Raw genomic sequence first — 16,533 nt, forward strand, 5'->3', positions numbered from 1 at the left:
AGTTTCATAAGATGTAGAACTTAAATTACTGATATTACTGTTTACATTTATCAAATATCACTATAATACTATATTAGAGGTACTATTACTTAATTGATTTATGTACTGTTTAGATTCTTTCATAAAAACAAAATATATTTGAAATAGCATTGACAAGTTTAAGAATTTGATCATTAAGTACAGATATTAAGACGTTCATGATATTACCTAAATATTGACTTCTCGTATAGAAATCTTATGTTTTATCTTGCTATTTGAGATATGTTTTATCTTTGTTTTATCTTTGGTCTTACAAGAATAAACATTTTCTTCCTTTTATGATTAATTGGGTATCTAATGGTTCCCATATAGAATAACTACTTCAGTTCAGCAGGCAACACAGTGTCAAGATACATCACAATATGAATTTCATTGTGAAGGATGAAAGAGGCTTGTAAGTCCACGCTGAAAATGATCAGCGTTTTTCTTTGATGTATGAGACTTTCTAATAAAATATTATGTATAATTTGAATAGCGTGCAATGAAGTATCATAAGGTATACATCTATAAGTTTACATAGCAGTTTAGATATCACGCCGAAGTATCGATTGTTGAGGTAGAATAATATCACCTAAACAGTTAGCGACTTTGCTACAGAATGAAAGCATATTTTTATACAATAGAAGGAAATATAATTTTAAAATATTAATAAATATTTAAGGATCGAAATATTAAGCAAACTTTACTCGTATATATCAACATGTCTAAAGGTAAATGATCTTTTGAGATCATAATTGAGAATGCATGTATTGTGATTTGAAAACAACATTATGAAATAATATTTGCACCATTTTCCTCACATAGCTGCTACTTTTTCCATCAACAATGCAACCCCATAGCGAAAGAATTAATGTGGTATCTGGTGAAAACTAGAGATACTTTGTTTTCATTCATCTCTCATAAAATATTGGAAACGGTTTGGGAGTTTGGTAGAGAATGAAACAAGAGACAATCTGTGTCAATTTTCCATAATCCAAATTATTATATGTTGAGAATATTGAAGTATTTTAATTTTGTCAATCAATGTAAATGATTTAACACCGGGATGTTTACAAAACTGTAACACTCTAATTAAATGGATAAAGTCAGGGATGTTTCTAGAATCTAATTTAGATTATCAAGAGTAAAGGGAAGTTCTGTCAGATAAACATATCAAATATCCAGAGAAAAATTTGAATGGCATGAGGATTTTATTCCGACATTTGATATAAAAAATACTGCCTGGATTATGTAAAGCACAACTAAAGCTCACTGTTAATGTTTTTGTTAATTAATTTCTGAATTATTTGCACAAATGATGGAGAGGAATAGCCCTCGAAATTCACTTCAAGCTATTAGAACCAGGCAATGTAAGTGCCTTTTCATATTACCTCTTCTGAGATTTCAGATTCTTTGACACGTATATTAAGCACGGCCTTATATGTTGGTATGAAGCACGGCGCCAACTTAATGTCCAAGCGCTAGTCTGCATTACAGACGACAAAGGATATCTCAGACCGGATCAAAACGCTTATGGTTCGCTAACAATGGAATCTGTAACAAAGCTAGTCAGAGAGTCATTGTTATCTTCTTTCTTTACAGCACACTCGTTTCTGGAGTTGATTTTGGGTGAAGTTGGCAACCCTATATCTCAAAACTGGAGCTGAATTCGAGAAACTGTAATCGCAATCTTTTTTGTTTCGATCCTTGAAATTACCTCCCGAAGTTTGTCCACATGTTTCAATTCAGTTCCAATTGTCAGGAGTATATTTTAGATTCCAAGTTGGCAACCCTGTATCTCATAACCGTAGCTGAATCCGAGAAATTGCAAGAGGATTTTTTTATCTTTTTCTTTTTATGTTTGTTATCACCTCAGGAAGGTTTGTAACGACCTTTGCTTTACATCGCTTACACTCTTATATATATATCCAGTGTAAAGCAGGATTGAAGTCCATTTTATCCAGTTTAAACCTGAGAGTCAAGGGGTGGCTATAGCCCTTTAGCCCCCCTTCGATCCGCCCTTGTATATATATGTATGTTGTTTTGAAATGACACCGACAACGTTTGGGAGATGATTCTTGACACCAAGATAAAACAAAAAATATAGACCAACGTGGGTGCACAAATGCTTCCTTTATAGGCTGCCGGAAGGAAGTTATAAGCCTTTATAGGAAGTTATAAGCTGCCGTAAACATGAAGAAATTAAGTTTGGTTGTCTATAACTAAAAAACTATCTACCTACCATAGTCGGGTCAATACTTCACTAAGAAACTAATATGGGTCCTATCCAAAAATCCGTGTTTCAGAATCCTAAGGTACTCACACGACAATTTTATAGAGACAGTTTGGCTACGGGCATATAGTTTCAAGTACTCGCCAACTATCTCTATAAAAACTGTTCCTGAAGTGCCGCAGGATTCTGAAACATGTAGTTTTGGACAGCGCACATATTAATTCCTAAGTGAAGACTTGACCCGACTACGGTAAGTTTCACAGTATTGGCGCTATGCACCTTTGAAGTCCATTTTTTCATGTTTTCGGCAGCCTATAACTCCGAAAGTAAGCCAAGTTTGTCTATACTTTTAGTCATACTTGGTGTCTGGAATTACCTTCCAAACGTTGTCAATGTTGTTTTTAAACACCCAGAAAGAGAAAGAAAGAGAGAGAGAGAGAGAGAGAGAGAAAACCAGTTGTATAAAGATTAGAATAGCACCACTGCGAGCAATCAATTTCTAGAAATACATTGCCACTATTTATTAGTGTTTTTAGTGCATGTTGTTTAACATTGAGACCAAACGTACCATTAAATCTTCCAGCCAGCAAATGTTATCTTTCAGTGAGGTGCTAAGTCGATTCCAAATATCCATATGGTCGCTACCTACTACAGTCTTATTCGATAAAGATAAGGTAAGGTAAGATATTTAAACTAGAGGTAGTAAAATATTTCTGCACTTCCGGGTTTTTGAGGGTTACTTGTCGACTTGGACCTTTTTGTAACATGCTTAATTGTTTCTTAGGCAAAAAAGCTTGTCGTTATGTATTTCGTCTTTAACATAAAAACTACTACAGAAATTTTCCCGTATCTAGTTTTAGTACAGAAGTAAATATTGATATGGGAAAACCTCTAGACACATTGCATGGATAAACAATAAATAAATAAATCCAACATATTGTAAAATATGTCTTGAAAAATCCTAGTAAATTTTAAAGAATGTGTATTTCTTTTACAGCTCTCCTTTTCTTCAATTCAGGCGGCAAATATAGCCAGCCGAAATGAAACGAAAAAAGGAGAAAATACAGTAATCTTGCGGAGATATTTCATTTTGTAACTATCGCTATTGACTCCAGTGGTCCATGGGACAGAGAAGGTATTAAATATATAAAAGAAATGGGCAAGCCTGTCACGCAGTTATCTGGCGATGACAGAGCAAGCACCTTCCTTATACAAACAATAAGTATGGTAGTTCTATGAGGCAATGTTACCTCAATAGAGAGTCCATACCCAAAGGCAAAGAAGTATAAGAAGTATTAATAACATAAGATATTAAAATGAACGATTTGAATAACACGATAGAACAATTGAAATACTATCTATCATCTCTCTACGAGGAAGCATTGACCTTTTCTCAAACATTGGTCTCAATGTATTTTGAAGTGTTTAGTGTGATGCTTCCTACAAGAAATACCCAGAATTTGTTGGTGAAAGTGTCGCTCTAGGCATTGAGCCTTTTTATTGATTGACTTATTTTTAAATTCCAACATTTTTATAGTATTATTATTGAATTTAAAATTACATTCTAACTTATTTAAAAATAGTGGAATTCTATTGTTAAAATAATCTAACTTACTTGTATACTTATTTGACAGTTTGTACTTTCTAGAGGATTGAAATACTAAATTTTAAATGTTTCATTAATATCTTATACATCGGACATACGGATTGGAGAAAATAATGTTCTATATATTTTAAGACGCCATCTATCTGATGAGCAGCATTGTTAACCGAACATTAAGTTTCATTAGTTCCTCAAACAATTCTTCATCGAAGTATTATAATTTAAATCGAATAGTTAGATCAAAACATACAATACAACATTTGTTATTCACTGTTAGAAACTACGGACCTAGCATTAAGATGTTTTAAGGAAATAGATTATTCAAAGAAATATTATTGTATTCTCACTTTTAGGTGCTTGCATTATTTTGTTAACCGTAAAGGTATCCTGTATTTTATAACTTCAACCTAATTTATGCTATAGCACATATCCAACAAACACCATTCCAAGTTTTAATTACCTCGTTACTCTTATGTGTTTGAAGAAATTCCATTTCTTCTAATAACTCAATTTTAGTGGACGTGACTACACTGTTCTATACGTTGAATATTTAAGCATAATGTTTTAGCGTATGGTTTGTATTTATATTATTTGAATGTATAATTTTGTATATGTAGTCATGTTCGTATATAATCATAATTATTGTAACTGACTATATTAGCATGATTTTGCTCTTTTTTCGTTTCCTATTTTCTGTAGTATACGCTCAATTAATATTTAAAATATAACATCTAACTCGCCTATTCATAATGGATACATAACATGCTTCTCAGATGAAAATTATATAGATGTTTATATAACCAACCCGTTTATATGTATGTTAAATTATTAGATAGGAGAAAAAGTTATTTTGAACTGTTAAATAGCAAATGTAAACCTTTTCATTGTTATTGTTATAATGTATTTTAAGTGGTTATAAATGAAAAGTATAAAATAAACATGATTTAAAGTATTGTCCTTTTTTAATATAGCAGTAAATAAAACAATTGTTAATTTGATATATTATTTTTAGTTTTCTATGGACAATTGTCAATTAAACTTATGTGTACATGTAGAGAAATGTTGTATCTGATACCAATGAATTATTTTTATTGCAGTATTGTGTTTTGGATAGACTTCAATCAAACGATCTTCAAATAATCCAATATGTGTCAAGAAGAATGTTACAACACGAATTTTTTGTTGCTACAGTAATTTGACAGGTGATGATGTAAAATTGCACCATATTACTTATAATTATTAAGTGTTAATTATATAAAGTTTGTACGCATTGTAAATTGTCGTGCTGAATTATACTCTATTTTATTCCATGATACGGCAAAGGCGTTTGATTCATAGTTTAATATTTTGATTGAATAAATAAACACATTTCACATACACATAATAGAACAATTACAATTTATGAATATTTATAGTTTAACATATCGAACTTAACAACAATGCTCTGCAGTTGCCACAATATAAAGGCAATATAAAGGATGTTTATTAACAGTAGTTCTCAACTTATTATTGTAAAAAAAATAATCACTTGTTTCTTGTACAGGATATACAAGTTGTTTTAGCTTGTTTTGTTTCATTTTAATTTAATTTACGATGTAAGTATTAATTTTTTAACTTAAGTCACGGTTATCTGTAGCTAGACACAAATCTCACGGCTATTAATAATTCGAAATATCTAACATCACTGGCAAAAACATATAGAACTACATGGTTCCAATAGATTATAGTGTCACATATGACTACAAAACATACGACAATTAGACAAGAGTAGCAGTTTCTATTAAACTATAATAAAAATATGTCCATTTAAGTACAGATAATTACTGGTAATCACCGTTATCCGTTAGGTCGACGTTGTGGTAATCCATGTAATATTAATTTAGTTACATTGTACTCGGGAGATAAAATCGCTCCATTTATAATGCAAAAGCAGAATTCAAAAATCGCTTATATGTATGGAATATGGGCTATATAATTCCCACTGTTACAGGTTCTGTTATCCCTTAATCTATTTATGAATTGTAGTTATTAATAAATCCGGCTGAATACACGCATTGAATAACTGCAGCTAAAAGCACAGTTTAAAAAATGAATAAGATGCATATTATCTGGCTATAAATTGCCTCTGGTTAAGTTCTTGTTATTGTTTTTCTGTTAACGAATTGTCTCGAGTAAAAAACCTGCCCGAGATAATAGTTTTATCAATCTGCAGCAAAAACATAGCTTATTGCTTACATGTATGGGATATGGGGACTTCTGGCGTTAAAGTTGATTTTTTTCTTTTTTCTTTTTTTGTTAAAATATTCCAGCAAAATGTTATCAATAATGTTTATTAATTTGTGAGTTTCTGTAAGTCAATAAATTACGAGTAAAAGATTGGTTTGTAAGTATTTTAGAATGTAAAATAGTGGATGCATTTAATTGAAACAGCATTACAAATTTAACGTAATTTCCATGCTATTAACTGGCCAGATATTAAAGGTAGCTTTACCCTTCCCTTATGTGCCAGAATTAAGTAAATAAACAATTTGATTGCTTTACTCAACCAGGCAAAACGTTCTTATTATTGGCATCAGATGTGCTTGTTTTGTACACTCTTGAGTCAGCCAAACATCAACAAGGAATACTGTAGCTTCCCGAGGGAAAAGGAAATAAATTTTATATATTTTATACATGAGACTACCTGGCTACTGTTGGGCTGCTTTTGGAAAATTTCTCCTTTATCTTTGGTTTTAAAAAATTCTTATTGGGATCGAGACGCTATTGTCACCCTGGCGATGACCTCTAACTTAATAAAACAACCTCTGGTTAATATAACATCTGTTGAAAGACAGTAAATATTTAGATTAATGTCGCTAATCAGCTAAACTAAAAGAAAGAGTTAGATTGGTTTATATTAATCGAGAGAAATTTTACTGAAAAAGAGTATAGACTTTATTTGTTCAATGATCATCAATTGTATTATCTTTATTTTCAAAATTAATTTTCAGATATCAATTGCATTATTGTAATTTGAAAATTTCATACCTGGCCAACTTAGTTTAGGTACCGTACAAAATCATGAGGCTATAATGGTATTCTAGGTTTCACAACATAATGGTTTCTTTATTTTATGTAAATATGAACAAATTATTTGATGACTTTAGTTATTAACTACATTATTTATTTTCGAATTCTAATATGTATCTTGGAAAAATATACTCTCTTTACAAATTACTAAAGATTGATTTTATGAAGCCTAACACATTAAAACAGTTAACACGCACATTGCATTTTTGCAATGTCACAATACATGATACAGAAGTTAGTACAATTTGAAGTATTTATTAATATGAAATTATAATGAGATTAATATTTATTAAATGCACTTTAAATTATAATTACAATTCCAACTTTGTTGTTAGAGAGAGCATTAGAAAATTGTGACACAAGAAAAACAGATATTTGTAGTAAAGTGTGACTTTGCAGAAATACCAAACGAACATAGCGGAGTGATAACTATGAAGTAGGGTGTGGAATGATGATGCAGTACAAGATGGTGGTTGTGAAAAAGTGAAGAAATTCGTGCCCGAAAAGCCAACGCATCAACACCAGAAGTGTTTTGTTATGTGTAACGTGAGGGGAAATGAATGAAAATGGTGGAATTAAGATGGTGGTAGGAAACAGGAGAACAAAGTGGAAACCCAAGCACATGGTGTTTGTCTACCAACAAGTTCACTTGACGCGAGCTGGGATCGCACAATTACCCCATGCACTAGAGGTGAACGCTCTACCACTAATCCACCGCGGCCTTAATGTAAAAATTGTAATAATCAGATAATTTTGTTCTTTCTCAATTACTTGACTGTTATGTTTGTGCTGTGAGAAAAGTTACATTAACTGTGTCTGAGCTTATTTGCAGATTCGAGGGAGAAAATGATTGAATAAAAAATATTACTTCAATAAATCTGAAAAGAGAAAAAAGCTGCTTATAAACATTTCTTGTAGGGAGACAGAACAACGTGAAGAAGAGGAGAGAAAAGACAATTCGAATGTTATTTCATCCAGCAACCAGGGTTAATGTGTTGTTGTCAAATTTAATTGATGAGAGTCCATTGCAAACTTAAACGGGATATCTATAAAACTGGCCAGTCATTTTCTTGAGATGTGTCATTGAAACACTTATTCAAAATTACAATGTTTTACGTACAGCAGTTCCTGAGATAATTAAGACCAAATTTTACATGCTTTTAGATCGCGAGAGACTCAGCGCGCTCTAAGAGACCGGCCTTAACCACTTCCTATTTGAATAAAAGGTGAGTAGATAAGATAGAACCTATTCTTGGGACGGTGAATCAATTGCCAATAAAAGAAATAATAATGACTATTTTATTGATTTCTCTATGAAAATCAGAGTTGAAACCGAAAGTAGTAGTAAATTTCAACCACTTGCGGTTTAGGTACACGTTTTGGAACAGTTATGGACATTGACTTGAGACACTGAATAGTTTGCAAAACACCACTCCGCGCCACACCAATTCTCGCGAAACACAACATATTTGTTACGATTGTTGTTCTATGAAGATAAACGTAGAAACGGGAAGTGGTTGACAAATCCACATCTCGATATGTCTTACCATTTTTGCTCTGATACCTGTCAACAGACGGACAGACAAACAAACTTGTTCTATAACACTTCGATATCTGAAAGTCTAAAATCAGCTTATATGTGTCCCATTGTCAAGCAAATTTACCATATTTTAAGACCTAAAAGTTCTAAATTGTTTCACTTTTATGTCCAATTAACAAATTGGAATCCCTTGTGACCCGATAGGCACCGAAATCTGCTGCTAGTGCATTCTTCTTCAGAAATAATCTTCGCCAATTGTCTTGGTATAAAAGGACATATTCAGGTAACCGTATGTAGGAAATTCTAATATTTCAGCTCCAAAAAAATCTCATTCGACCGCATTCTCTTAACATTATCTGCTGGGAAGAATATAGGGATTTCTAAGAGAGATAGTTGGGCAAGTTTCGTTGAAGAAGACTGTAAATTTCCCCTCGTCAGTTGCATGACGTGTTTCTACGTTTTGTTTTGGGAAGGTGGCAACCACATGTAGATACGTTAAAATATATGAATCTCTAATTCGATTTTATATATAGAATTTTTTCTTTGCTATATTTTCTTTAAATCCAAAGATATGGTTGTGTAAATTGAAATAATGTCTCAATCATTTGCCTTAACCTTGGTTCCTATTACATTTGTCCTAGTGAAGGTCATATAAATAAACACGTGCTAAATCTGTCAAAAGAATACGTTATATAGTTTATGTGTAATAAAATACCACATGATTTTAAATTGCAGACAAAAATGAAAGGAATCCAATACAAAGATTTACGATGTTTTGTGTAACGTAAATTCCGTTAAAATTATAGCACGCAAACGAGGCATGACTTTAGCTAAAGAAGCACAAGCTTAAAAATCGTATTGTTCAATTGGAAAATATAGTTTGTTCTTATTACTAATTGTTAGGTGAACTAACTAAAAATAAAATCATGTCTTCTGTTATAACATAAAATGATTTCAGTTGACAGGTTTTTTTTCTTGAGTAAAGTATTAAATATAATTCATAACTATTAACAAATTGAATGTAACGTTATAATAACTACTGGTTATAATTCAATGCGCTATTAACTCTGAATATGTGCTGTTAATTCCATTCTGTTGAACGTATATCACTTATTAATACACAATCTTCTTTTACAAATAACGTTTTTTTTTTTCGTAATAACATACCAAGTTGTGTGGGGACAAATTAAAATGTAATAAATATGACTTTTTTAAAATCTTAACAATTGGTAATTAAATACAAATTAAAAAGAAATACAATCGAGTAATAAGCATTAATATAGTAATAAGCGACAAACAATTAATTCCATGAGTCAGTCTTTTAACAAACAAATGCTTTCTTGCGTATTTCCCTCTCGAGCAAGATAGATTCGGACCTTATCTTTCTTAGGGTTCATGACTACTTCCATATTCTTGGTATAACATTTGAAGATCATTATGGGGAAATATAATGCAATTGGAATATTAACACTAATTTGTCTTTTAGAGGTAAGTTTAAATTACAGTATTTTTTATTCTCTGTGCATGTATGAGAATAACGTATTTTAAATTAGTGTTATTTTGACTACATAAAAACAGAAAAATAAAATTGAATATTTCAACAATTTTGGAAATAGAAATCTGTATACATATTTACTTACACAAAATGTAAGGCATTAAAGATGCCACTGAGCAGTTTTCATTACTCAACAATTACACCATTTGAAATATAATCTTAGATTATATAAAAAGGTAAATACAGATTCATTGTTATGTGACCTTAATTCTATTCTATGTGACCTTAGTTCGATCGTGATTACTAACGTAATAAAGATTATGTGGAATTCCCAATGAATGTGACTAACAATTTCAGTCCTCGCGGTAAAATATCGCACACTCCCGTTTTCACATTGTTTGGAGTTAATTCCACGAAACATGGTGTATTTCGATAGATGGTTCCATATCTATTCCATGGATGCTTTTTTCAATGAGGCATTTTTCATAGGAGTAAGATTTCGTCTAATTCTTTTCCTGGTGGCCCTCTTCCCCGAATTAAGGCCATATTGCCTCTTTGTACGGCCATGCTTATACGTTGTGCTAAAAAGGAACCAAGCTCCACTGGTTTCCATAGTTATAGTTACGAATTGGTATTTGTCAATTAGGTTACTATGTTTGTTTCGATTTTCTGTTTCCTTTCTACTAGTTATGGTACCAGCTTGAACCGATGATAAAGAAATATTGGAAGGAACGAACGTGTCGGCGCATGTAAAGTCCCAGACCAAGGCTTTACTACTTTTCCAAAGTATAAATGTTAATCCGTCACGTTTTTTTCCGCCTGATCGATTGCATCCAGTTGGGTCTCGTATTGATGGTATCCCTGCTGAGATAAGAGCTCTCATTATTAACTCGTTAACCATAGAATGTCGTTGTTGTGTCTGCCAGAACTTTTTATACAGGAAAGTCCATGTAGTCCTCTTTCATCTACTGGGCTCCTGCAAGTGAAACGTTTATGAGGTACGCGAATCTGAGCACCTAAACGTAATGCTATAGCAATTCGGAAACTTTCATTGGGTAGATGGAGTCCCAGGGAAGAAGATGGTAAGGCCTTAAGCCAATCGTCTGCTCCAACAGATGTGACACCGAGTAGTCTGGCTTTGTCCTCTAGATTATTGGTTGAGTGCATTCGGTAAGAGAAGTGCGACTTGATGATGGGATCATCCCATGATGATTGCTTCACCCTTGCGCTTAGTGGAGGAAGTTCAGAGCTGACTAGTAGAGCCCATGTAGAAGAGCATTCTGTCATTTCTGATTCTATGTATGGGTGAAGGTCCTATTGTAGTAATGATTCTACAAGGCTTCGGGAACCGTAGAGTTTATATTTAAATTAGAAATCAGTAGTATTTTTCTTAATAACATATAAAAATTTGTGCTGCATCTCATGTATGGTTTGAAACTAAGATTTTAATAGTAAAGGGGAATAAAGTCTCTTAAACTCTTATTTCTGAGAACTGAGCAGATAAAATCTTATTACAGTAGTTCTGTTTTAAGAAACATGAAAATTCATTTAGAAATCTGGACGTCAGGTGGCAAAAAATCATGTAATGTGAAACATGCTAATTGAGACGAGACTTTTTTCATCATGCACGCTGAATATTAATCCTAGAAAGACCAAGGGGCCTGTCAATTTTGCACGCGAGTTCTTTTTTATTTAGTTTATATGGATTAATATGTATTCAGGATTCTGTTTTTTTATTGTTCGTTTTTGATAAATGGTTCATTTTCGCTTTTGTTCAACTGAAATATACTGCATTGTTTTTCTTTGCTAAAAATATAATGTGCGGGCAAAATTAACTCCCCCTTGGTCATAGGTGCTATCCATGTTTTTCTTTTTCAAAATTCCTTTCATGTGTTTCTTTTTATCTAAAACATGTATTACTTTTTTTAAAAAAAAATGTTACTTTTCTCCTTTATTAAAACACTTTGGCTTTCACAGAGCTTGTAGAGTGTTAGTTATAATATTGGTTTTCTGCATACTATTATAAGAAATTTGTTATAACATATAAGGTGTTTTAAGCACCGTATTGAGCCCTATGTTTTACAAATAAAAAGCGCAATCCCTGAAAAATTTTATTTTTTGAAATTTAGTTCAACACGTTAACTTAAATTGAACAAATATACTCCGTAAGTTATTTGAAACCAGCCCGGACAAATTTGACCCCCTTCCCCCTTGGCCCTTCACGTAGTACATGCAAGCACGGTCTTTCTAGGGTTAAGGGAAATTCTTAATGATATTGGAGTTCAGAGGTCGTTTCAACATGTGATTGAGATGTGGATCTACAGCTTTAAATGAGATCCAAAACACATGAACTCTTACTGGGAATCGAGCCCTTGTACACCTGCCTAGCCACGAAGGAGCTCTAGTAGTTGTTGAGCTAATGGATTATGAACATACCGAATTTATATAATACAGAAACAGAAAACTCATAAAAGATAAAGCACTCTATACTTTACTAATATCACGGAACACACACTGCGTACATTGTTATTTGAGTAATGAAACATAATATTGTGAAAATCAAACACTAAAATTTGTTCCGAATTTAAACAAATGTTTGAACAATAGTGGCACTTATGCAGAGAATTAACACCCCTATCAGGTTATTCATTGTAGGTCTCTTCGTATCCAGTATATTTCCTTACATGTATATGTAATTTTTGCTTTTATATTTAGATTTTTGTCAAGCCTCGAGCTGTAACTTGCGGAAAGATACGCTTTAGTATTCGCAATACTTACTTCAGCTCATAATATTTATAATGAAATCCACTCGAATAATACGAAACTTTTATGGTAACAAATAAGGTTAAAATAAATATAAAATTTTATATTTTAAATGACTATATGCGAGTACAGGAACAGAACGAAATAATTATCTTCTTTGCTATTTTCAAAACACTATATATAACGAATCATCACGATTACATATTGCGTTCATTAGCAAGAAAGAACAAACGTTGGGAGTTAAGAAAAATGTTGAAGAAATAATATATTTCAATAAAAATGTTAAGCAAAATGGAAAAGAAGAAAATATCATATGCTGCACACCACAATAACCAGAAGTGGCATATAACCATACAGATAACGAAATGAAGATCTCACTTACGAAACCGCATGTTTAGCTTGTATGGAAGATTGTGTGTATAGTAATGACGGTATTTTCAAATTACTCTAACTGACAATGTGAACATGAAACTTCCCAGTTTAATATAAAGGAAACAATATTAGTGTAATTGGTTAAAATTCACAATTGATAGAACCACTCATGGTGTAAAACATTCTAAATAATGGATCATTAATATAGTAACAGTTATCTTTGAAATGATGACACTCGATATGAATCCAATACGACTTCTATTTTCTTACTTACTAGGATGGTACCAAGCAGAACAAAAAATATTGTACTTTGAAATATAATATATGTGATACTTGCCAATAGTTACTTATAGAAAACAAGAGATTTTTCAGATTTTTACAAAGAACAATTTTAGAGCGCCATTATTTAGAGCTATGGTAGTAATACTCAATATGCTAGTTGTATTCAGGGAGATTAGAGAAAATCACTAATGGCCCATGTTGTCACCATATGGTCAAATAATTAGAAAGCAAAATTTAAAAATTTAGCTTTAAATAAGAAGACACGCCATTTTGTAGTTTTTTTTTTTTTTTTTTTTTTTTTTGCAAAATGTGTAAGTAAGCACAAATAAATGTGCAACACCAATGAACTGTTGCTCTGTTCACATTTCCACGACAGGCGCATGTTATCAACATTTTATATGATTGAATTTACTCAGCATGTATCACGATTTAAATCATCTGTGTAAAATCCACAACGCATTAGCGGGAAAAAGATGTTGCAAGAAAAAGAAACAAGGTTGGATTTAATCATACAAGGTAATATTGTACACGTTGACGTTTTTGCCATTAGTTAATCAATAGCCCAAGTTTATGTATGATGGTAATCCTAAGTTACTTAGTTTCAGTCACTTGCCTACTACTGTAAAGAAGTCACAAGATCTGTATGGTTGGACAGGAATACTACTATTAATAATATGATAGCATTACTCTCATAGAAGTTCTATTATTACTCTCGTAGGAAGATTACTTCCTGTGATCCTAGGGACATTTGTATATAAAATTTTAATATTGTTGCACAGGTCGTGTTCGTTAAGTTACATCTATTCTTCCGAGCTCAAACGTTGCGAACAGACATAATCAAAACTCTTTATATTTGATTTCAGTAACATAATCATCATTAACTTAACTATCTCTGTTAATCACCAATGTCAACATTCTAAACATCTTAGATAAGCAGAAAACTGGTGTAAACTATTTTCCATCCAATAACGCAGACACAGCTTAGAGTCAAAATGAAATGACAATGGAAATATATATTTGAAAGTAAATTATTTATAATATATATATATATATATACGCTTTTGTATTATGTTTCCGTAGGTTTTCTTGATAATTTACAAGCACGTTTTTGATAACTCTCTTGTGAGTTAATATTAAACATTATGTTATATCATCTCATATTTATTCCATATAGTAATGCGTTACACATATATTGGTAAAAATGAGCATGAAAAATGTTAGGACGACTATCGTCACTATATTTCAAAATAAATTCTATTAAAATGTATTAGGCCAGGCATGAAAATGAGTGATTGGTGTCGTAGCCATACAGATTATTTGGTGTCGAATTGGTGTCGTAGCCAATAAAATCATCGAAAAATTGAAAGCGAACTGATCATGGGGAAACATATCGAAATATCGTAATTAGAAGCTCACTTTTGCTGTGAAAAGAATATCACGACTGCAGGCCTTTAAATTATACATTTTTTTGTCTACTATCTCTAATAATACTTAGTCATGCTGTACAATGTATATGCAAGTCTTTACCTACCTCAATTGTTTGCGAAACTTTTAATGCCTATTATCTGTAACTAACGCAATACTTTTAGCTACAAAAGTACATATTTACTACACAATTCTGTATAGAAGGTTTGGTTCCTTGTATATTGCATCCAACTAGTATACACGTAGGAAACCGTTGTGCACTTTCCGCAATAGAGTAGTGTGACACTTGTATTTTATGATGAAAAATAACAAAATTTCAACAACATAGAGATTGTTAGACTGTACAATTCATCAAAACGTGCTCTTCTTTACAAGTCTTCATATTAAATACTATTACGATTCTTCTTATTTAGGTAATTTCCTACCGTAATGTTCTCTCTGAGGATCAGAAATCGACCCAAGAGGTGGTGGATACCTTCTTCCAGAATATTAAGCAGCTACTGTCGAAAACAAGTAATCTGGGTGATCTTCCCCAGGCTTCAAACCTTGCAGCGGAACTGCAGCGTGCAGATGACAGCTACCAAAAATTGAAACCGAATCTACCAAACATTCCAGCAGCTGATGTAGAAAGTATTAAGAAGCATATCCAAGAAAGTCAATTGAAATTTGATGATCAACTGAAACTCATCGATGACGCAGCTAGGACACCAAGTCCTCCTGTAGCAGGTTCGCCAGACCCTAAGCTGTTGAGTCTCTACGGTTCTGTTCTACAACTGGTTTCAGGAGCACTGAATCCTTTGCTAAAGTATACTGTTTAATTATTATCAAAAATGAAGAGCCTATGTCCGTAACATAAAATATTATATTAAACATGTCTGTATATAAATGTAGATCATTTTATAAATAAAATTATCCCATAATCTTATTTCAATCATAACAAAATCTACATTTGAGGTATTAGTGCAAGTTATAATTTCATTTCTTACATTTTTGAATGTTAAGGGCGACAGTGATTAAATGCTGGAAGTAATAAATACATATTATAATGTACCGTAGAAGTATATTCATTCATTGTACAGTTATAAACCTAAAGTGATAACACTTTGAATTTAGTAATTGAAAGTAGAAGAAAATTGAGCATAAAAGCCTGATGATAGCAAATAGAGGATAAATAATTTGTTTAATTGTGGTAAGTTGTAGCTTAACAAGAACATCCCTCACAACTGCAAGTAGGGACACAATGACTGGTAATAATGGGTGAATTATCTTGTAACAATTATTTTTTTTTTTTTTACCTAATCTGAAACTCATTCAACTCTATTGCTAGTCCGTGAGGTTGAGTGACTTCTGGAAGGTTGTACCGTGGCTCCTGATTGAGAGTAGAAAGAATTACTAGTTGTTAAAGTTATATCTTAATATATATTGTTAATCTAATATTTTGGTACTTCTGTTTTGTATTCTAATAAAATCTGATTTCGATTTTCGAGTTCTTTGCTGCAGCGAGGCTTTATGAAACATGGACCTACAACTTAAAATGGGATCCGAACCACATGACTTACCGCTGGAACATCCTCAATTCAGATTGAACTACTATCATCGTACAGTTGTTAGCTTAATTTGTTGGGAAACATCTTATTGGAAAAGGAAACTTTTCAGTGTAACGTCCTCAGTATTTTCCGTTTAGGCTAATGGAGATGATTGTGGCATGTTAATAATAATGGGAGAATTGAGAA

At 32.2% G+C, this 16,533-nt stretch overlaps 1 protein-coding gene and 1 long non-coding RNA gene across 3 annotated transcripts in view; both read left to right on the forward strand.

Moving 5' to 3' along the window:
- The window catches only part of LOC145686675 (uncharacterized), a 55,306-nt gene extending 50,900 nt beyond the window's left edge, over positions 1 to 4,406 (forward strand). The window contains exon 4 of one of the 2 annotated variants that reach the window (XR_014131635.1): positions 3,249 to 4,406. This is a non-coding gene — a long non-coding RNA (uncharacterized LOC145686675). Of the gene's footprint in view, positions 1 to 351; positions 1,831 to 3,248 lie in introns of those variants that run through there. The other variant, XR_014131637.1, reaches the window with a different exon arrangement.
- A 5,371-nt stretch (positions 4,407 to 9,777) lies between these two features.
- Positions 9,778 to 15,829, forward strand: LOC145686674 (uncharacterized). The gene is made up of 2 exons (XM_081760192.1): positions 9,778 to 9,951; positions 15,214 to 15,829. The coding sequence occupies exons 1-2, from the start codon at positions 9,901 to 9,903 to the stop codon at positions 15,616 to 15,618; spliced, it is 456 nt and encodes a 151-aa protein (XP_081616318.1). The 5' UTR covers positions 9,778 to 9,900; the 3' UTR covers positions 15,619 to 15,829.
- The last annotated feature ends 704 nt before the right edge of the window (positions 15,830 to 16,533 follow it).

Source organism: Thermobia domestica, chromosome 5 (assembly GCF_964235325.1).
Source record: "Thermobia domestica chromosome 5, izTheDome1.hap1.1, whole genome shotgun sequence".
Taxonomy (NCBI): domain Eukaryota; kingdom Metazoa; phylum Arthropoda; class Insecta; order Zygentoma; family Lepismatidae; genus Thermobia; species Thermobia domestica.